The 22,637-nt window shown below is 36.3% G+C and overlaps 3 protein-coding genes across 3 annotated transcripts; 2 read left to right on the forward strand and 1 right to left on the reverse strand.

Moving 5' to 3' along the window:
• Window positions 1–4,613: 4,613 nt before the first annotated feature.
• On the forward strand, window positions 4,614–5,558 carry LOC127504292 (olfactory receptor 14A16-like). Its single transcript, XM_051878851.1, has one exon. It carries the CDS (start codon window positions 4,614–4,616, stop codon window positions 5,556–5,558), a length of 945 nt encoding a protein of 314 aa, XP_051734811.1.
• A 3,240-nt stretch (window positions 5,559–8,798) lies between these two features.
• Window positions 8,799–9,743, forward strand: LOC127504293 (olfactory receptor 1509-like). The gene has a single exon (XM_051878852.1). The coding sequence runs from the start codon at window positions 8,799–8,801 to the stop codon at window positions 9,741–9,743; it is 945 nt and encodes a 314-aa protein (XP_051734812.1).
• Window positions 9,744–10,202: 459 nt separating this feature from the next.
• Window positions 10,203–15,790, reverse strand: LOC127503928 (rootletin). The gene is made up of 4 exons (XM_051878157.1): window positions 15,577–15,790; window positions 14,094–15,359; window positions 13,693–13,772; window positions 10,203–11,026 (listed from the first exon to the last, which is right to left on the reverse strand). The coding sequence occupies exons 1-3, from the start codon at window positions 15,599–15,601 to the stop codon at window positions 13,735–13,737; spliced, it is 1,329 nt and encodes a 442-aa protein (XP_051734117.1). The 5' UTR covers window positions 15,602–15,790; the 3' UTR covers window positions 10,203–11,026; window positions 13,693–13,734.
• Window positions 15,791–22,637: the final 6,847 nt, after the last annotated feature.

Genomic DNA, 22,637 nt, shown 5'->3' on the forward strand with positions numbered 1-22,637 from the left:
GTGAAGAAAAAGTGAAGAAAATGTCTCCCTTAAATCCAAAATTAGCAAAATATTAGCAAAAGTTTCTAAAAAATTATAATGAGGATGGTCAGAGATTGTGGCTTGACTCTCATCACTAGGACTGTGGTTGGTCCATGGCTCTCACATCTGGGACCAGTCAGAGAAATGATGGCCCAAGGGGGACAATTATAAAACCCATGATAGTTAATGACCTCTGGATCGCTTTATTCTCCTCTCAGGCCAGTTTAATACCTGGTAAACAATGTCTAATGGTGTGAGACAAACAACTTGTGATGTTTGTGGAAATTATCCCTCTTTACAAAGTATGTATTACATAATTATTTGAATAACTTTATAGTTGTAGACCAAAGACTTTTCAAGATAATTGTGCTCAGCCTCATGATTTTATATAGAGCTTATGCCACCACATTATTAAAGTGTTTAGAATGTAAATTCAAAATCATTCCATGTGATTTATATTTAATATCTAATGAAAGCCTTCGTCCACTGCAGTGCCACAGGCCCTGTTTACACCTGGTATTTTAATCTGTCTCTTTTGTCCACTTTCAAACACTTCCATCCTGATTTCTTCAAGGGATGATTTCACGCAAAAGGAGACTGCGGAAAAACATACAGAGAGCCTCAGCTTTCCTTTCTGCTCTGACAGCCGCAAGACCACGCCAAACGCTGTGAGTGCGTATTAGAAATAAGGAATGGTGCAAAAACGTTGTGCTTAGTACATTTTTCAAACCAAACTTGGGTCTTCTGCTGACAAAGTTTAAATCCCATCTGGCTAGCATGATTCCCATAATGTTTAAGCATTAAGTCAGTAGGCGAAGAGTAGGCGTCTTTTGTGGCTGTTCAAACACATTCGACAACATGAGAGTTTACACTATGAAAGCAATCCGTTCGAATGCGTTTTCGACTTCCTCTGGATGTGGTCGAAAGTAGACAAGCTCAAAACAATTTAGACCTCGTTTACACCTGTACTTCGTCCACTTGTGATCCAATAGACCAAAATGCATCTTAATGCCAGGTGTAAACAGGGCCTAAGTCATGACATATTGCTACTGGGGTACCTCAGGGCTCGGTGCTTGGACCACTTCTCTTCTTCATCTACATGTCATCATTAGGATCTGCTTGTGGTCTCAGCCAACCTAACACTTCATCAAAATTTCTCCATTCAGCTAGGTTCATTAACCATAACTCCTTCCAGGACAGCCAGGAACCTTAGAGTTGTGATTGATGATCAGTTAAACATTCACTGTCTCTGCACCTCTATACCTAAACTCACTACTTCAGACTTATTTGCCCTTCAGAAGCTTGCGTTCTGCAAGTGAGTGCCGTCTTGTAGTGCCATCCCAAAGAGTCACACAATCGCTTTCACTGACCTTTACCTTGTCTGCTCCCTGCTATTCCCTCCCTGAGTCTTTAGACATTTTCAAGAAATGGCTAAAGACGCATTTTTTTCATCAACACTTATAATGACCCATCATTACTAGCACTTACTCTTCTATTCTAATTCTAATTCTATTTTTTTTTTCTAATTCTAACTAGGACTAGTCACAGCACTTACATATTGTTGCTCTTTTGTTGATTTGATTGCTTCAATTGTTCTCATTTGTAAGTCGCCTTGGATAAAAATGTCTGCTAAATTATTAAATGTAGATGTAGAAAGAACAATGTGAAAGAACAGCGCAAAAAATCTTGAGTAGTAATTAGGCTAATGGTGATGGGAGAAGCAAGGCTTTTCCAAACATCTAATTAATTGAATCATTTGCTTTGCAAAATGATTCACTGTTTTGAACAGCTGCTAGTTAAAGCCATCCTCATTCAAAGTTTTTTTTTTAGATATGAAAAGCAATAATATGTGCCTACTTTTTCATATTTGTAGTTGTTTCTGGCAACATGATCACACAGGAAATCAGCTTGTTAGATTCAAATGTTTTTACACTTTGGATCCAATGTCAGAGGAGCGCCACCATATGGTGACTGTTCATGGCCCGAAAGAAAAAACTTTTACACCACATGTGAGATACTACATTCGCTCACAAGTAAAGGAAATAGCGCTGATTTGGATTCTGAGTTTGGAGTACATAGAGTGCTGCAGGAATGAGTAACAATTTGGGTTGTTTTCAACCCACGGGCTGGGTAAATATAGGACAGAACATGTTGGGTTAATTTTACCCAGCAAATTGTGTTGTTTATTTAACCCAGCATAATGGGTTGATTTATTTTTACTATAAAACTAGCCTTTTCTTTTTCTTTACTTCATACATTAATTAATGTTTACGGATTAACTATTTTTTAAGTACTTCACACAACCACTGGTTTGCATGATAATTCCTTTATTTTCATCATATTTTATAGTATAGCATATTTTATATAATTTTTAATACATATTGCCTACATTTAAGCTCGTTTAACAAATATTAATAGTAAAAATGAAACATTTAGAAGTAATTCAAGTGTAATCGACCAGTCTCTGTTGTCCTGTTTCCACCGTAAGGGCGCTGGATCTCGTGCCGGAGATGACTCGCATTCGGCGGGGGAACTGCAAACTTCAGACCGCCGCCTGCGTTTCACTCGTAGCTGAAAAATGCTGTGATTGACATAACCTGTCCATAAATAATCAGTGTACAGTTCTGAGAACATATTTTAACATCCTACGTATTTATATTCTGTACCTTTTTGGATAAAATCATAACATTTTATGCAAGGCATCAGGCGTTTCCATCAAGCGAAAAAAAACGTCATGACACTCATTTAGGTGACTCACATCGTGCCCCTGTATGTCGATATACAGAACAATAACGAATTTTTAGATAAAATAAAATGTTCACAAATCTGTAATATACCGAAGACATGACGGGGCTGCACTGCTCTCTCCTGAAGAGGGTGCAAAAAGCCTGCGATAAATAACTCAACCCCTGGGTTGTTACGTCTGACCCAGGATCTGGGTAACACAAAAACTACCCAAACACTGGGCTGTTACGTCTGACCCAGGATCTGGGTGACACAAAAACTACCCAAACACTGGGTTGTTACGTCTGACCCAGGATCTGGGTGACACAAAAACTACCCAAACACTGGGTTGTTACGTCTGAGCCAGGATCTGGGGTGACCACAAAAACTACCCAAACACTGGGTTGTTACGTCTGAGCCAGGATCTGGGTGACACAAAAACTACCCAAACACTGGGTTGTTACGTCTGAGCCAGGATCTGGGTAACACAAAAACTACCCAAACACTGGGTTGTTACGTCTGAGCCAGGATCTGGGTGACACAAAAACTACCCAAACACTGGGTTGTTACGTCTGACCCAGGATCTGGGTAACACAAAAACTACCCAAACACTGGGTTGTTACGTCTGACCCAGGATCTGGGTAACACAAAAACTACCCAAACACTGGGTTATTACGTCTGACCCAGGATCTGGGTGACACAAAAACTACCCAAACACTGGGTTGTTCGTCTGAGCCAGGATCTGGGTACACAAAAACTACCCAAACACTGGGTTGTTCCCTCTGACCCCAGGGAATCTGGGTGACACAAAAACTACCCAAACACTGGGTTATTACGTCTGACCCAGGATCTGGGTGACACAAAAAACTACCCCAAACACTGGGTTGTTACGTCTGATCCAGGATCTGGGTGACACCAAAACTACCCAAACACTGGGTTGTACGTCTGACCCAGGATCTGGGTGACACAAAAACTACCCAAACCACTGGGGTTGTTACGTCTGACCAGGATCTGGGTGACACAAAAACTACCCAAACACTGGGTTGTTACGTCTGATCCAGGATCTGGGTAACACAAAATCTACCCAAACACTTGGTTATTACACCTGACCCAGGAGCTGGATAACACAAAAACTACCCAAACACTGGGTTATTACGTCTGACCCAGGATCTGGGTGACACAAAAACTACCCAAACACTGGGTTGTTACGTCTGACCCAGGATCTGGGTGACACAAAAACTACCCAAACACTGGGTTGTTACGTCTGATCCAGGATCTGGGTAACACAAAATCTACCCAAACACTTGGTTATTACACCTGACCCAGGAGCTGGATAACACAAAAACTACCCTAACACTGGAAAAATAACCCAAAAAATGACCCAAAAGGCTGAACCCAGGACTTGGGTAGAAAGAGTGTAGTTCCTTCGCCACATAATATGCAGATGAGTGAAACTAAATAATTCAAACTAAATCATATTCGATAATCATATTACAAATTCGACATGTTATTTGGCTTTGTTGACTTTTTTCAAGTTAAAAACAAGGATGGCAAAGTTTGCAAGGACCATAATTAATCCCAAGATGCTTTATGACATCTTCAAATGATTTCCCAACTGGAAAAAAAGATGTTATAAGACTTTCAGCTCTTCACATGCAGACACACAGCTCCAGATTTGTTGATCTGATTGTTTGCCCTTTTTCTTTTGTCTGATTTCCCACAGCCAACAATGGATACTGAAGCCTAATGAGTACATTGTAAATAAATGTAGCTATTTTAGCATATATTTATTAATATTGTCTTACGTGCATTGATTTTATTGCAGAAAATCATAGTTTTGTGTGATTTGAAGCAACATCCATAACCTGATGGATAACATGTCTTATCCTGTGATACTGACTCTCATGGTGCCCAAAGACTCTAAATCATACAGGCATATATACTTCACTTGTTTTCTTATCCTTTATCTGCTTATATTGTCAATTAATATACGTCTTGTTATGATCATTATCATGACGAAAACACTTCATGAACCGATGTACATATTCTTGTCTTATCTGTGTGTAAATGGGCTTTATGGAGCCACAGGATTCTACCCTAAAATTCTGTCTGATTTAATATTGGATTCATATGTGATCTCCTCTCTCATGTGTGCTCTGCAGATCTTTGTTATTTACAGCTCTTTACTGAGTGAGATTACAATATTAACAGTGATGTCTTATGATAGATATGTAGCCATATGCAAACCTTTAGACTATCATTCCAAAATAACTAAATTCACCTGTGTGAAATTAATTCTGTTTTCATGGATTCTTCCCAACGGCGTCTCAGCTACAGCAATCCTGTTATCATACTTGAGGCCATTTTGTAAATATCACATCGACAAATTATATTGTGACAACTGGTCAGTTGTAAAACTGTCTTGTACATCATCTGTTGTGAATAATATCTATGGATATATTTTTGGTGTTGTATTCGTTAGCTGTGCAGTTATTGTCATAGTGTCCTATGTTAAACTGATCTCTGCATGTAAAGCATCTTTAGAAAACAGAAGGAAATTCTGGCAAACGTGTCTGCCACACATGTTATCACTGATAAATTTCTCTTTTGCTTTGCTTTTTGATATAACGTATAGCAGATATGGTTCAAATGACATTCCAGAGAGTCTGCGTCATTTTCTGGCCTTAGAGTTAGTTATAGTCCCTCCTGTTTTTAATCCTGTAATGTATGGGTTAAATATTAGGACAGTGCGCAGAGTTTTTTTCTCATGTATTTCAGCAAGAGTGAATGTTTCAGAAGCTAAAAAGGCTTAAATCCTTGATAGTTACTTGATGTGCTCTACTGAAACAGACATGCAAAATGGTGTAATTTGTTTTATAAATTAATTACAACAAAATGTAAGAAAAACAAGCATGTACAAGCTGTCAACATTATTTTTATGAACATCATTAGCTTGCGTTCTGCAAGTGAGTGCCGTCTTGTAGTGCCATCCCAAAGAGTCACAAAATCGCTTTCACTGACCTTTACCTTGTCTGCTCCCTGCTATTCCCTCCCTGAGTCTTTAGACATTTTCAAGAAATGGCTAAAGACGCATTTTTTTCATCAACACTTATAATGACCCATCATTACTAGCACTTACTCTTCTATTCTAATTCTAATTCTATTTTTTTCTACTTCTAACTAGGACTAGTCACAGCACTTACATATTGTTGCTCTTTTGTTGATTTGATTGCTTCAATTGTTCTCATTTGTAAGTCACTTTGGATAAAAATGTCTGCTAAATTATTAAATGTAAATGTAGACAGGACAATGTGAAAGAACAGCGCAAAAAATCTTGAGTAGTAATTAGGCTAATGGTGATGGGAGAAGCAAGGCTTTTCCAAACATCTAATTAATTGAACCAATTGCTTTGCAAAATGATTCACTGTTTTGAACAGCTGCTAGTTAAAGCCATCCTCATTCAAAGTTTTTTTTTAGATATGAAAAGCAATAATATGTGCCTACTTTTTCATATTTGTAGTTGTTTCTGGCAACATGATCACACAGGAAATCAGCTTGTTAGATTCTAATGTTTTCACACTTTGGATCCAATGTCAGAGGAGCGCCACCATATGGTGACTGTTCATGGCCCGAAAAAAAAAACTTTTACACCACATGTGAGATACTACATTCGCTCACAAGTAAAGGAAATAGCGCTGATTTGGATTCTGAGTTTGGAGTACATAGAGTGCTGCAGGAATGAGTAACAATTTGGGTTGTTTTCAACCCAAGGGCTGGGTAAATATAGGACAGATCATGTTGGGTTAATTTTACCCAGCAAATTGGGTTGTTGATTCATTTTTACTATAAAACTAGCCTTTTCTTTTTTTTACTTCATACATTTATTAATGTTTACGGATGAACTATTTTTAAGTACTCCACAAAACCACTGGTTTGCATGATAATTCCTTTATTTTCGATCATATTTTATAGTATAGCATATTTTATATCATTTTTAATACATATTGCCTACATTTAACATCGTTTAACAAATATTAGAAGTAAAAATTAAACATTTAGAAGTAATTCAAGTGTAATCGACCAGTCACTGTTGTCCTGTTTCCACCGTAACGGCGCTGGATCTCGTACCGGAGATGACTCGCGTTCGGCGGGGGAACTGCTAACTTCAGACCGCCGCCTGCGTTTCACTCATAGCTGAAAAATGCTGTGATTGACATAACCTGTCCATAAATAATCAGTGTACAGTTCTGAGAACATATTTTAACATCCTACGTATTTATATTCTGTACCTTTTTGGATAAAATCATAACATTTTATGCAAGGCATCAGGCGTTTCCATCAAGCGAAAAAAAACGTCATGACACTCATTTAGGTGACTCACATCGTGCCCCTGTATGTCGATATACAGAACAATAACGAATTTTTAGATAAAATAAAATGTTCACAAATCTGTAATATACCGAAGACATGACGGGGCTGCACTGCTCTCTCCTGAAGAGGGTGCAAAAAGCCTGCGATAAATAACTCAACCCCTGGGTTATTACGTCTGACCCAGGATCTGGGTGACACAAAAACTACCCAAACACTGGGTTGTTACATCTGACCCGGGATCTGGGTGACACAAAAACTACCCAAACACTGTGTTGTTACGTCTGAGACCAGGATCTGGGTGACACAAAAACTACCCAAACACTGGGTTGTTACGTCTGAGCCAGGATCTGGGTAACACAAAAACTACCCAAACACTGGGTTGTTACGTCTGAGCCAGGATCTGGGTAACACAAAATCTACCCAAACACTGGGTTGTTACGTCTGAGCCAGGATCTGGGTAACACAAAATCTACCCAAACACTGGGTTGTTACGTCTGAGCCAGGATCTGGGTAACACAAAATCTACCCAAACACTGGGTTGTTACGTCTGAGCCAGGATCTGGGTAACACAAAAACTACCCAAACACTGGGTTGTTACGTCTGACCCAGGATCTGGGTAACACAAAAACTACCCAAACACTGGGTTGTTACATCTGACCCGGGATCTGGGTGACACAAAAACTACCCAAACACTGTGTTGTTACGTCTGAGACCAGGATCTGGGTGACACAAAAACTACCCAAACACTGGGTTGTTACGTCTGAGCCAGGATCTGGGTAACACAAAAACTACCCAAACACTGGGTTGTTACGTCTGAGCCAGGATCTGGGTAACACAAAATCTACCCAAACACTGGGTTGTTACGTCTGAGCCAGGATCTGGGTAACACAAAATCTACCCAAACACTGGGTTGTTACGTCTGAGCCAGGATCTGGGTAACACAAAATCTACCCAAACACTGGGTTGTTACGTCTGAGCCAGGATCTGGGTAACACAAAAACTACCCAAACACTGGGTTGTTACGTCTGAGCCAGGATCTGGGTAACACAAAATCTACCCAAACACTGGGTTGTTACGTCTGAGCCAGGATCTGGGTAACACAAAATCTACCCAAACACTGGGTTGTTACGTCTGACCCAGGAGCTGGATAACACAAAAACTACCCTAACACTGGAAAAATAACCCAAAAAATGACCCAAAAGGCTGAACCCAGGACTTGGGTAGAAAGAGTGTAGTTCCTTCACCACTGAATATGCCAATGAGTGAAACTAAATGATTCAAACTAAATCATATTCGATAATCATATTCCAAATTCGACATGTTATTTGGCTTTGTTGACTTTTTTCAAGTTAAAAATAAGGATGGCAAAGTTTGCAAGGACCATAATTAATCCCAAGATGCTTTATGACATCCTCAAATGATTTCCCAACTGGAAAAGAAGATGTTATAAGACTTTCAGCTCTTCACATGCAGACACACAGCTCCAGATTTGTTGATCTGATTGTTTGCCCTTTTTCTTTTGTCTGATTTCCCACAGCCAACAATGGATACTGAAGCCTAATGAGTACATTGTAAATAAATGTAGCCATTTTAGCATATATTTATTAACATTGTCTTACGTGCATTGATTTTATTGCAGAAAATCATAGTTTTGTGTGATTTGAAGCAACATCCATAACCTGATGGATAACATGTCTTATCCTGTGATACTGACTCTCATGGTGCCCAAAGACTCTAAATCATACAGGCATATATACTTCACTTGTTTTCTTATCCTTTATCTGCTTATATTGTCAATTAATATACGTCTTGTTATGATCATTATCATGACGAAAACACTTCATGAACCGATGTACATATTCTTGTCTTATCTGTGTGTAAATGGGGTTTATGGAGCCACAGGATTCTACCCTAAAATTCTGTCTGATTTAATATTGGATTCATATGTGATCTCCTCTCTCATGTGTGCTCTGCAGATCTTTGTTATTTACAGCTCTTTACTGAGTGAGTTTACAATATTAACAGTGATGTCTTATGATAGATATGTAGCCATATGCAAACCTTTAGACTATCATTCCAAAATAACTATATTCACCTGTGTGAAATTAATTTTGTTTTCATGGATTCTTCCCAACGGCGTCTCAGCTACAGCAATCCTGTTATCATACTTGAGGCCATTTTGTAAATATCACATCGACAAATTATATTGTGACAACTGGTCAGTTGTAAAACTGTCTTGTACATCATCTGTTGTGAATAATATCTATGGATATATTTTTGGTGTTGTATTTGTTAGCTGTGCAGTTATTGTCATAGTGTCCTATGTTAAACTGATCTCTGCATGTAAAGCATCTTTAGAAAACAGAAGGAAATTCTGGCAAACGTGTCTGCCACACATGTTATCACTGATAAATTTCACTTTTGCTTTGCTGTTTGATATAACGTATAGCAGATATGGTTCAAATGACATTCCAGAGAGTCTGCGTCATTTTCTGGCCTTAGAGTTAGTTATAGTCCCTCCTGTTTTTAATCCTGTAATGTATGGGTTAAATATTAGGACAGTGCGCAGAGTTTTTTTCTCATGTATTTCAGCAAGAGTGAATGTTTCAGAAGCTAAAAAGGCTTAAATCCTTGATAGTTACTTGATGTGCTCTACTGAAACAGGCATGCAAAATAGTGTAATTTGGTTTATAAATTAATTACAACAAAATGTAAGAAAAACAAGCATGTACAAGCTGTCAACATTATTTTTATGAACATCATTAGGAATAGAATCATAAAACATTCCAGAAAAAATGAAGCATATTTTTCTTTATTTGCTTTCACTGCTCCCTTTTTTTTGTTTACATACTTTGTTGATTTAATGTTTGTCTAAATGACCAAACAAATATAATTAGAAAAGTCCTGGGAATTTTCTGAGACATGTATAGTTTAGTATGAAAAGAGCTGAATTATTGTCAGTATTTTAGGTTTTTCTATACTTTACTTCCTTTACATTTTACTTCTATTTTATTATTTTAATATTTTACTTAAAATTATACTGTTGTTTTACATGTACACCAATAATGTCATTATTGCCAATCAGACTAAACCCCTTACCATGCAACCCCCATTCTGGCAAGTGGGGCATAAATGACACACCCAAAATTAAAATGTTGCTGCTCATAAGTCATCCTGACCTGGATAGACACATAATCAACATATATTAAATACATAGACATGACAATATTGCTGAAATGATTTTATTATCTTATAACTTTTGTTAACATAAAAAGTCCAATACAACATAGAAGAGCCCAGCAACAAGACACTGCAGCAATATTACAACATTCATTTCAGACTAAAACACACACACTTTTGCCAATTTTTTGAGTAAAATGTCATCTAGCGCAGTTTTTAAAAATATATATAATACTGAATATGGCTAATAATACAATCCTATGAAGTGAATATGGGGAAAAAAACTGTGTGTGCAGAGTTAAAGGAGTTTCAACTCATTAGTCTTTAGAGTTACTAAATATTTTTATGGAGGACAAGAACTTTTACCCCAGTATCCACCTGTGAGGGTCATGTTGGGAAACACAGTTTGACTTCATAAAGAGGCCAGTATGCAATATGAAGACCCAGAGTCAAAGTTGAAATCAGTCGTCTGACAGAGAGTTTACTGAAGACAAAGTTCTCCACACTTTTATAGCTTATAAAATACAAGCCGGTCTAGATGCGTAAAACTGTTTTGGGTTAGACCTTCAGTCACCTCACATACACCAACTGCAGATATAATTAGCATTAATACCAGAATAGATGCAGTGGGTTTAAGATTTAAACTATGATTCCATATTCATTATGTAATACAAGAGGAGGGAACTGTAAATCACCCCTTCAGTCTGAACTTGTGATGATTTCACCAGCTCTGGAATCAGAAAAAAAAAAAAAAAACAATAGTTTGGTTCCAAAACGCGATAAACGCCATTTTCAAAAAATTGAGTTTCCGCCAAAATCAGTATTGTATCTGGTCGGTATTGAAAAGTCATTTATTAATTTTGCGCAAAATGCGATATCCGTCGCATATCCGTTATTCTGTCATGTTTTCTCCCTTTCTTTCCAAAACACGACAAACACTTGTTCCATGACACACGGTAAAATCAAGTTAAATCAACTCTGCTCAGAGTACATTTGGTCCCTCTCTAAGTAGTGTTAAAATAACACTGAAGCAGAGTTAAAGTTAATGAAATAATTAAGCAATTAATTAAGTGATGATTGAGCATTAGTGATGAACACCTGCTGTTAACAAGCAAAATCACTGAAGAAAAGAGAAACACAAGAACTACAACTGACTTCAGTCACAGCCTTAGATAAGCCTTAGATAAAAACTGAAGAAACTGAAGATAAAATCATTAAATCTCTGTAGATCTAATTAAACAACTCCACAAAATGCATTACCAGCTTCACATATTAACCAGACTAACCAGATTGACTTTATTTTTTTCATGCCTACAGAACTGAGAATTAACAGAGGGTTATTGGTCAAGAAAAGAAAAGTAAAGAAAAGAAAAGAAAAGAAAAGAAAAGAAAAGAAAAAAGACGCCACCATCAAGGAGAACAGTGTTTGCTTAAATTGGGCTCTTGACCCTTGACTTTCTATGTTAGATTTTTCTTTCCAACAATGTTGTTGGAAAGCAGTGAAGTCAGTGCTTTACAGTGAGCAGATATTTGCTGTTTTTATATGATGTAGTCATTGTGAGATTGCCTGATTGCATCCAAAGCAACTGATCATATGTTTTGTCATTTGTACATTTTGAAGAGAAAGTGCTGCAGTAAACAGATATATTGAATTTTAAAACCATGCAGTGCATAAAAAATTTAACTACAGAATCACTTAGACACACAGAGACATCAAGAATCAGCATATGAATCTCAACAATGGTGATAAAAAAAAATGCTTCACGCTGCGATGCATGCTGGAAATCACCATAGGACAAAACTCCCATCATGCACTGCAGTATGAATAATTATTGTCACCACCGTTGAGGATTGAATGCTATGTTTTCATGTATAAGCCTGAGCAGTAACAGTTTATTTTTAGTACTGAAGCATTCTGGTGGCATTTGTTTAATGGAATTTTTTTGTTGCTGCATTTTTGTAATAGCTGTCAAGAAACCAAAGAGAAAGAGACTTCTTTGTGATGCTAATTTGAAATGGCTCTCAAGCAGCAAATTTAAGCTGATCTGCTCCTTTAGTCTTTCGATTCAGCAATATACAAGTGTTTGCTATAAAACACTATTGCAATTGCTCGAACACAAATTATTTTAAAAACATAAAAGGGTCAAGAGCCCAACTAAAACAAACCCTGACCACTACGATGGTGGCATACATTTTTAATCAATAAAACAGCAACATCTAAACCTCTGTTAATTCTCAATAAGAACTTCTTTAGACTTGTGACAGAAATAAAATCAATCTGGTTAGTAATAAGTGAATCAGATCTTTTAATCAGATCTAGTGAGATTTAATGACTTCTATCTTCAGTTGATTTCAGTTAAATGGTTTTGGTTGAAGTCAGTTGTAGTTCTTGTGTTTCTCTTTTCTTCAGTGATTCTGCTTGTTAACAGCAGGTGTTCATCATTAATGTTTAATCATCACTTAATTAATAGCTTAATTATCTCATTAACTTTAACTCTGCTTCAGTGTTTTTTTAACACTATTCAGAGAGGGACCAAATGTACTCTGAGCAGAGTTGATTTAACTCTGGGGATTTTACTGTGCAGCATCAAACTTCTGTCACGGTCCTCAAAACTGATTTGTGGACAGTTTTTAAAAGCCGTTTTTGAAACAAATGTACTCTGTAAATGTGTTTATTTTAACCGTGCAGTGGCGCCAGATGCTCTTTAATCGGTAATGACAAACGGAGACATAATTCATTTATAACATTAACAAGATGACTCGTTGAGCTCATTTTGAGAGCGATGGCTGAATGTATTTTTAGTAAAATGCCTGTATATAAGATTAGTATTGGCCAAGTTCAGAGGCTGTCATAAATGTGAATCAACTTACTTTGTTGTGTATTTTCAATATGAAAAATAACTTTTATATTGATGGATTTATTGCATTTTGGGAAAAAAAAATCAGTTTTTATAATAAACCTTTTAAAATCAAAATGTAGATTTGAATTTTTAATGTGTTTATAACTAAAAGATGCTATGTGAAAGTTTGAAACAGAAAATAGTGGTTTTTCATCTTGCCACTTTCTTGGTACAGAAAACACCTCTTTACTCAAATTAATCAAAATGGAGTTATAGCGTTTTGGAATCAAACTCTTCAGTCTACTTTTACATATTTAATCATTTAGCTAAATGAGTTACACATTAGGTATTCATAAAATGGTTAAAATACAGGATAAAATTAAATGTATGGCATAATGGCATGTTTATTCATTGTCCAACCAAATGTGTTGCACTAATTTGAAATGTACATAAATGAGAGCACAGGTCAGTCAAACCAGAAACCATTATGATGAGCGACATGATCATTTGACGTTCATTGATCAGTAGATGAATCGATTGATCAGTTGTACTCAACCTTCACTGGAAACCTGGAAAATCCTTCAGTGCTTCAGTGCAATCAGGGAGTAGCTGGAGTTTTGAGCTCACTTTCAGACACTAATGGAAACAGACAGACAGGCAATTTAAGAGTCATATCTTTTTAAGGTTATAGTATGTCTTTTATTTTCAGGAACTAATTCAACCAACATTAGTTGTAACAGCAGCAGTGTTAGGAAACATTATGTTTAAATGTACATTATGACTATTACTTATGTGTATATAGCACAGAAAAGTGAATACATAGACTTTTTTGCCATTATTAGATGACATTAATAGTGGAGATTTGAAAGGGAAAAGGAAAATCATACATTGTATACAGTATGTTTATGAATGTTTGAACCGCATCACTGCCAGATAATGCATATTGAAAATACTTACCACTAGGGGGAGTAACTGCTGTTGAGATATGAATGCCATGCTGTGATTCAGCGACTGTCTGCAGCAATTTTCTCTTTCTCTCATCCAGTTCCTCTTCTTGTGCTGAGGCCTGTACTTCTTTTTGCGCCTGTAATCTGTTTCTCTCTGTGAGCAGTAATTCTTCTATGTCCTTTGATTCTCTTGGATTCTTTTTCTCGTTGCCTTTGAGTTGCTCCAGTTCTCTTTGTAGCTTCTCATAGTCAGACATCAGCTGACTCTCTCTTTCATTGGAGGCGGTCAGTTCTGCATTGACCCGTCTCTTATGATCCCTAAGGTCAAACAACTCTTCTTTTAGTTCATAGTTTTTCTCTTTGAGAGCATCAATCTGTTGACCTAACTGATTCTCTCTGCCTATGGAAGCATCCAAGTCTTTCCTTAACTGATTCTCTCTGGCTCTATGAGCATCCAGTTCTTCCCTTAACTGATCCAGTTCTTCACGCAGATCTTGTAATTCTTCCACATTTTCAGAATTCTGTTTTTCCATTTCTGTAATTTTAGTTCTTAGATTTTCCTCTGTTGTTTTCATTTCTGCCAAATCTCCTCTCAGTATACTCTCCCTCTCCTCATATGTAGCATCAAATTCTTTCTTAAAATAAGCTTCGGCTTTGTCTAGCAACTCAAGATCCTTTGTAAAAAAGCTCCCTTTTCTCTGTTTCATCATTGTCCCAGTAGCGTCATGGAACAGCTTTAGGACATTGTCCTCATTGTCCTTTAAAATGTGGGGCTTTGTTCTGCACTTTCTGACACAATGGTTCCTGTCTATATCGCTTTTACTGTATTCATGCATAAATAACACCATACTGTAGTCTAAGACCTCCTGCCCAAACACTTCACAGAGAGCTCGTAGGAGATAATGCTCTTTACCAGAGTTTTGCACATCTCCAAGCACTAACAGAAATGCATGAGGTCCAGGAAACACCATTGAGTAACAAAACTCCATGTCACTTTTCAAATCTCTGACTCTGCTCCTGAAGAAGAGGTACGTTTTCAAGTTTTCCAGCCAATAAGCGGGTGTTTTTACTACAGAGACATGTCGTCCGCTGACACAAGATTCTCTACACACACATGATCCACCACGTTTACTGGTATCCATTCTGTTGCCATCTGTTGACCTAAGAATGGTATCACAGGCTTCATTTATCAGAACCTCATCGCTTCCAAGGACAATGAATCTAAGTCTTTTAATGAAGTCTGTGGGTTGTTTTTCTTCATCTGATAATGTTTCATCTGTTACAAAGAGAATGAAAGTTTTAATGCATTTGTGGTCTAAAGATAACTGTAAATATAATCTAAAATCTGCATCAGTGGTGAAATCTCTGATACCTCAATAGACCGATATCCAATAACTAGTTTTCAGAAAGTCAAAAAAAAAATAAAATGTAATCTTCATTTTACCTTGTCAGAAAAATGCATATATGTGCACAAGTCAAAACGAAAGTGTTACCTCTCTTTTGTAGTCTTTGTGCCATGTTGAATATGGAAAAGATTTGGATACAATCCTGAAAAGCAAGTTAATTTTAGTTAAATAAAAAATTGAAAGAGCAAAATAAGCACTGTTCGATCCAGTAGCTATTCAAACAAATTAATAGAATCAAACCATCACTACAGACTGAAACAACACTTGAGCACAGGATGTGGTTTGGTTCAAGTGCACAGAAATCAAACCCAGAAGAAGCAGGAAGTATTATCATGTGGCTTTGTGAATTTAGAGTGACAAATTGTACCAGCCAACTTTGAGATCAAAATGCATACTTTGCAGATCTGCAAGATTGTGATGGAGAAGAGACGTTTCTGGCATAGACAAGATGGTCCAGCAGATTTTACAGTAGATCTCTCTTAAATGTGCCTTTAGTTAGTAAAGGATGATAATTACTGCTAAGGATGTCTGTGAAAGATGTGACCAGCAAATATTAGCAATTTAGAACAGTATTGCATCATCAGACACTTTAAAATGTATACTGTCACAAACCTTGAATCAGATGGTTTAAAAAAAGCAGAGAATCACACTAGAGTCTAGTCTAGGCTCTGTTTAAAACAATGTACTTACAATAATATATTAGAGTTATTAATAATATACTATTAAAAACAAAACACTTTTAATATCTTTATTGCTTGGTACAGTGAGTGTGCTCAGTTCCTTCAAAAATTTGCATGTACAAAAATGTACTAAAAAACAAAACTATAGTCTGTCTTAGACCGGCAGGAAGCGTTCAGTTGAATGTGGAATGTATCTAGACATTGTTCCCTCCCTACACTGATAATCTGAAATGATTTTTTTGAAGATGTAAATAAAACAAAGGTCACTGTAGTATGCTTTACAAGAAAACACTTCAGGTTTTTGGCTATAATGAAGAAAAAACAACACCTAGACAAATATCAATGTTTATTCCATATTAAACTTTACATTAAAAAAACTTTACAGATTTGCAATAAAACAACAACAAAACAATATTGCAATATTAGAATCAAACTGTAAATTATAAGCTTAGCTCAAGATCATAAAATATTTGTTTTTGAGACAATATAATTTGCCTCATAAACATTGTTCTTTAATCTCCACATATTGAATTGGTGTTATACATGCAGCAATACAAACAGTGCATGAGTCTATAAGTACAGAAAAAAAACATATTATTGTGCTACAAATATCAATGCATACTTGTGCATTACTATTGTCAAATCAAATCACACAAGTCAGTACTGAGTCTTTCAGTATATAATAATCTGCCAGCATGCCAGTGCATTTGTAAGGTAAAGCACATTGTATTGTGGGACACAGTATTCAGTGTAGTGTGGTTTATGTACACACTCTGGCGAATGTAGTAGGTCAGTGGTTCCCAAACCTGTCCTGGAGGACCCCCAGCCCTGCACATTTTGTATGTCTCCCTATTTCTGACACACCCATTTCAGGTCTTGCAGTGTCTACTAATGAGCACATGAGTTGAATCAGGTGTGATAGATGAGGGAGACATACAAAATATGCAGGGCTGGGGGTCCTCCAGGACAGGTTAGGGAACCACTGTAGTAGGTCATCCAAATGTTCAATGCATACAAAAAATTCAGTATACATAGTATACTGCAGAAATAGTAAGAGCATCTTACATCTATTGTTAAGGAGTGCTAATTGTTTCTGACCAGCACTATTTTGCATTAAGAAGAGAGTCTTGGACATTTACCTTCTGACTCACTGATCACTCATTAATCTGTTGAATACTGGTGAACTGAAATAAAACTTAACTTATAAAGACATATACAAGACCTAATTTGTGATGCGTAAAAATATTCCAGTAAATTTGGTAGGGCTAATCCTCCTTTGTCCTTTGCTAGCTGTAATGTTGCATATTTTATTCGAGGCTTTTTCCCTTCCCAGACAAATCTTGAAATCGTCCTGCCTCTATTCTTGAACTAAATTCCATAGGTAGAGTTGACCATCTCTCAATGTCACTTTGGATATTTTTATTAATGATATTATAATTTTTACAATAGAGTTCTAAATATTCTTTGGTCAGAATTACTCCCAGGTATTTAATACAACCCGAATTCCAGAAATGTTGGGACGTTTTTTAAATTTGAATAAAATGAAAACTAAAAGACTTTCAAATCACATGAGCCAATATTTTATTATTCACAATAGAGCATAGATAACATAACAAATGTTTAAACTGAGAAATTTTACAATTTTTATGCACAGAATGAGCTCATGTCAAATTTGATGCCTGCTACAGGTCTCAAAATAGTTGGGACGGGGGCATGTTTACCATGGTGTAGCATCTCCTCTTCTTTTCAAAACATGCTGGCTTTTGAACTGAACGCTGGAAGGTCTCCCTCCTCTTTAGCCCAGAGGACATTGCGTCCGTGATTTCCAGCAAGAATGTCAAATTTGGACTCGTCTGACCATAGAACACTTTTCCACTTTGAAACAGTTCATTTTAAATGAGCCTTGGCCCACAGGACATGACGGCGCTTCTGGACCATGTTCACATATGGCTTCCTTTTTGCATGATAGAGCTTTAGTTGGCATCTGCAGATGGCACGACGGATTGTGTTTATCGACAGTGGTTTCTGGAAGTATTCCTGGGCCCATTTAGTAATGTGATTGCTAGATGTTCTCCCAGCTGAATCTTTTCACAATTTCTTGCTTTTTCAGCCATTTGTTGTCCCCTGTGCCAACTTTTTTGAGACCTGTAGCAGGCATCAAATTTGAAATGAGCTCATTTAGTGGATAAAAGTGTAAAATTTCTCCCTTTAAACATTTTTTATGTTATCTATGTTCCATTGTGAATAAAATATTAGCTCATGTGATTTGAAAGTCTTTTAGTTTTCATTTTATTCAAATTTAAAAAACGTCCCAACATTTCCGGAATTTGGGTTGTATACTTAGCATCCCATTTTAGATTATATGTTTACCTGATTGATTGTGATGGGGAGAAATTAAATGATAGAACCTGAGTTTTTAAAACATTTATTTTATATCCAGATAGCTTCCCATACTCTACCAGTAGGTTCATAAGTAAAGGGAGAGTAGTTTCAGTCTCCCTAAGATAAATAATTACATCATCAGCAAACAAACCAATTACATGATGTTCTTCTCCAATTCTTATCCCACTCAAGTTCTCACTTTGCCTAATTGCTTGATCCAAAGGCTCAATGTAAAGAGCAAAAAGAGTAGGGCTCAAACAACAGCCCTGTCTCGTACCTCTATATAGGTTAAAAGTGGCCGTCAGATGTCCATTTACCTTAATTCTGGCTGTTGGTTTTGAATAAATTGTTCTAATACACTGTATTGAAATTTCACTAAAACCAAATCGTTGAAGCACCTGGTACAGGAAGGCCCTATTGATGCTATCAAATGCCTTTTCTGCATCAAGGTTCATAATAGTGGCACATTCATGGTTCTCTGTAATATTTTAATCATAATGTAACTTTATTGAAAGACTGATTTTTTTCAGTACATAAAATGTTAAACTTTGACAAAAAGTCATTTTTATTGTTATAATTGTGATTTCATAATATTTAGATATGAATCCAACTGAAAAAAAAAAAAAAAAAAAAAAAAAACTTGTGAAAAGATGTCTTTCAGTTAGTCAAATAGCAAATAGTGGAGCTCTGCAGCCATCTACTGGTAAAAGTGATAATTTTTTACTGTTAAAACTACATTTTCCAAAAGATGGGCAAAAATCTTACACTAAACCATGTCAGATTAAAACCTATTTAAAAAAATGATTTTTTAATTTATTTATATAAATTTTTAATTTATTTATATAAATTTCTCCAAAAACTAATGTGGAGGAAAAACATTAATAAACAGAGTAAAATTACATTTGCGAAAAAATATAAAAAAATTATTTTGTTACAAAATTACTACATTTTGTTGCCTGGGCCCCCCCAAACGAAGACTGTATAAGGGTTAAGAGTCTTATTAAATGATCTTAATAAGATTGGTTTCAATTCCTCTCTAAATATCTCGTACCATTCAGATGGGAAGCCATCACAGCCTGGGGATTTGTTTTTTAGCCCACTTACCTCTTTATCTATTTCCGCCATCATGATTGGTGCAGTGAGGAATTTGTTTTGTATTGTGCCAATTGTGGTATTGTGCCTTCCGTATTCAAATTACAACAGAAACTGAACTGGCGTCGCATCAGTTCCATAAGTTGTATATGGAAGACGGTCTGGTGGAAGCTAGATATTTTACTTCATAACTTGTTAAATATGGATTTTTTTTTTTTTTTTTTACACAACGCATCGCTCCGAGCCTCCTGTACCCATTCTGTGACGTCAAACAACTTCCCTGTGCAAAGGATCATGGGGGCCCGAAGTGTCCATCAGTTGTACCCTTTGAAATCCTTCTTTCAGAAGGGCCCTTTGAAGTGGCCAGTTTTGAGCACTTCGGTTTGGAGCGACCCTTCAATATGGCGGCCATGATTATTTTCACTCCAAAGTGCCCTTCAGAGGGTGATATATCCCGTTTGGAATGCACCGAGAGTGTTTGGACCCAGAAGCGCTGCAGCGTGACTTCAAACTTAACAACTGAAAAGGGAGCGAGGAGTTGAATCTGATCCACCCACACCGTGTAAACCCCAAAAGGGGAAAAAATCCAGAAAAAGGTGTCCAATTCGGCTATACTGGAAGCGATTAAAGCCCTGGGAACCAAGGTAGAAGTACAACACGAAGAAATAAGAATGCAAATGAAGCAACACAGTGCGATGATCACAAGCGATGCCAAATCCGTCCAAATTAATGTGCAGGAGTTAAGAATGCAAAGACAAAATAAGAATGATGGAATTGAAACACTGAATGAAGTCAACAATGATCTGAAAGTTCGGGTGTTGGATGAAGAAAGGTACATAAGGGGATGGTGTCTTCATATAAGGAGAACTCCAATGAACCATAAGAGAGTTCTTTCTGTTCAATTGTTCATGTTCACGTTAAAATCTGGCATCTCATTTTCTTCTTTAAATTGTAGGAGTTTAAAGGACTCTGTTAAGCGAAAGGCAATTTTCTTATTTTGCAAAAGTCAAAAATCTCATTGCTTTTTTTTTTTTTTTTAATGCAAGAAACACATTCGGAGTCAACAGATACTATTTTTTGGAAAAAACAGTGGAGGGATGATATGATATTTAGTCATGGTTCAAATTGGTCTGCAGGTGTCACTATATGCATGAATAAATGCCCAGGCAAAATTGTTACTCACAAGGCTGATGTAGATGGCCATTGGCTTGCAGTGGTCCCTACACTTAGACAATATATTTTAAATTTTAGTTAATATGTATGGGTATAACGTTCGCATCCAGAATAAGGAGCTGTTGGAGACAGTGTCAAATGTCATAAATGATCTCAAAACTAATTACCCTACAGAATTGATTTTAATTGGAGGTTATTTTAACATGACACTGGATGAATATATTTACTTACTTTACTTACTTACTAAACCATAATGACTTGTGTACATATATTAGAAAAAATAATTGCTGAATTTAAAGTAAAAATAATGCCAAGTGGTACTAAATGGGAATATTTAAAACATAAATATTAAAACATAAACAAAATATTCTATAACTTTTAGCAAAATTTTGATAAAAAAGAAACGTCAAAAAGAAGTCCAGTAATTTCAAGAAATTAATAAATGTTGTTGTGAAGCTAATATGTCAGATGAAGAGAGAGAAAAACTTATTAAGCTACACTCCACTTTAGATGAATTCTATATTAAAAAGGCAAAAGGGGCATACGTGAGATCCGGAGCGAAGTGGCTGGAAGAAGGGGAAAATAATAGTTCATACTTCATTAATTTGGAAAAAAGACGACAAGAAAACGACTCTACCCTGAGTGCAACTTTATGATTAACTTGCAGTTACATCATTGGATTAGGCTATTTCCTTTAACAGTAGGAATATGTGTTATTTTAAGTGGACATTACAAGAATTCAAAATAGTACAAATAATGATAATAATTTTGACATTATTGTAAACCTTGTGGAAGACAGTCTCTTGTTTGCTCTGTTAAAAATATAGTTAAAGTTCATATAGTTAAAGTTATTAATTAATATAAAACACTCTTTGAACCATTCAACATTATCAGTATATGGAGTGTGGCTCGTTTTATCATTCAAAATTTTACATTCAGAGTATAAACTTTGCAATATTAGAATCAACTGTACAAACATTCCACAAACATAAAAACATGTTAAAACACAGGCAGGCATGAATGAACCCTTTTTCATCTCCTCCAAAAATTATTTATTCCAGGATGCATTTCTGAACTAATGATTCCACCAAAATATGACATCTTTACAGAAATGCAAAAGAAATAAACAAATAGAACATTCTTGGTACGTCAAACACCATATGAGGCTGTTGGCAACAAATTAGTGTGTAAATACATCATGTCATACACTGTTGAGTGTATAGTGCAGAAAGATGACATTGACACCATAGTTGGATAAAAAAAAGTGCCTCAGAAAAGCTGGTTAGTTGTGAAAAAAGCTTGTTTGATATTTTAAATCTAATGCAATAATTTGTTGGCAATTGGCACGTAAGTGCATATAATGTAAACAACACGAACGTATAGTGAATCAAAAGTTACCCAAGGATAATGCAATGGTGTATTGTGTGCGTTTAAATACATTTGTTTAGTTGACCATCGATAGCTTGCAGAAGATTGCTACGCAAAAGCTGTGCGTGCTCGTGACTCCTTAGCTTCGCCCATGGCACGCCTCCAGGAGCTTAGCTGTTTTCGGAAATACTCGGTACAGCGTATCTATCTTTTATATATATGATAAAACTAAAGACTCTTCAGAGATATGAAGGATGCAATACTACTCTATACACCGCAAAATCCCCAGAGTTAAATCCACTCTGCTTAGAGTACATATGGTCCCTCTCTAAATAGTGTTAAAGTAACACTGAAACAGAGTTAAAGTCAGTTGTAGTTTTTGTGTTTCTCCTTTCTTCAGTGATTCTGCTTGTTAACAGCAGGTGTTCATCACTAATGCTCAATCATCACTTA

This window comes from Ctenopharyngodon idella, chromosome 21, assembly GCF_019924925.1.
Source record: "Ctenopharyngodon idella isolate HZGC_01 chromosome 21, HZGC01, whole genome shotgun sequence".
Lineage (NCBI taxonomy): Eukaryota > Metazoa > Chordata > Actinopteri > Cypriniformes > Xenocyprididae > Ctenopharyngodon > Ctenopharyngodon idella.

What these genes read in the sequence shown, in the direction of transcription:
- LOC127503928 (XM_051878157.1), bottom strand. Translation starts at nt 15,601, where the DNA reads ATGGCACAAAGACTACAAAAGAGAG. An exon ending in ACAAAGACTACAAAAGAGAG is followed by an intron (nt 15,360 to 15,576) that starts GTAACACTTTCG and finishes TCTTTGTAACAG; the next exon opens with ATGAAACATTATCAGATGAA. An exon ending in AGCAGTTACTCCCCCTAGTG is followed by an intron (nt 13,773 to 14,093) that starts GTAAGTATTTTC and finishes TGTTTCCATTAG; the next exon opens with TGTCTGAAAGTGAGCTCAAA.
- LOC127504293 (XM_051878852.1), top strand. Translation starts at nt 8,799, where the DNA reads ATGGATAACATGTCTTATCCTGTGATACTGACTCTCATGGTGCCCAAA.
- LOC127504292 (XM_051878851.1), top strand. Translation starts at nt 4,614, where the DNA reads ATGGATAACATGTCTTATCCTGTGATACTGACTCTCATGGTGCCCAAA.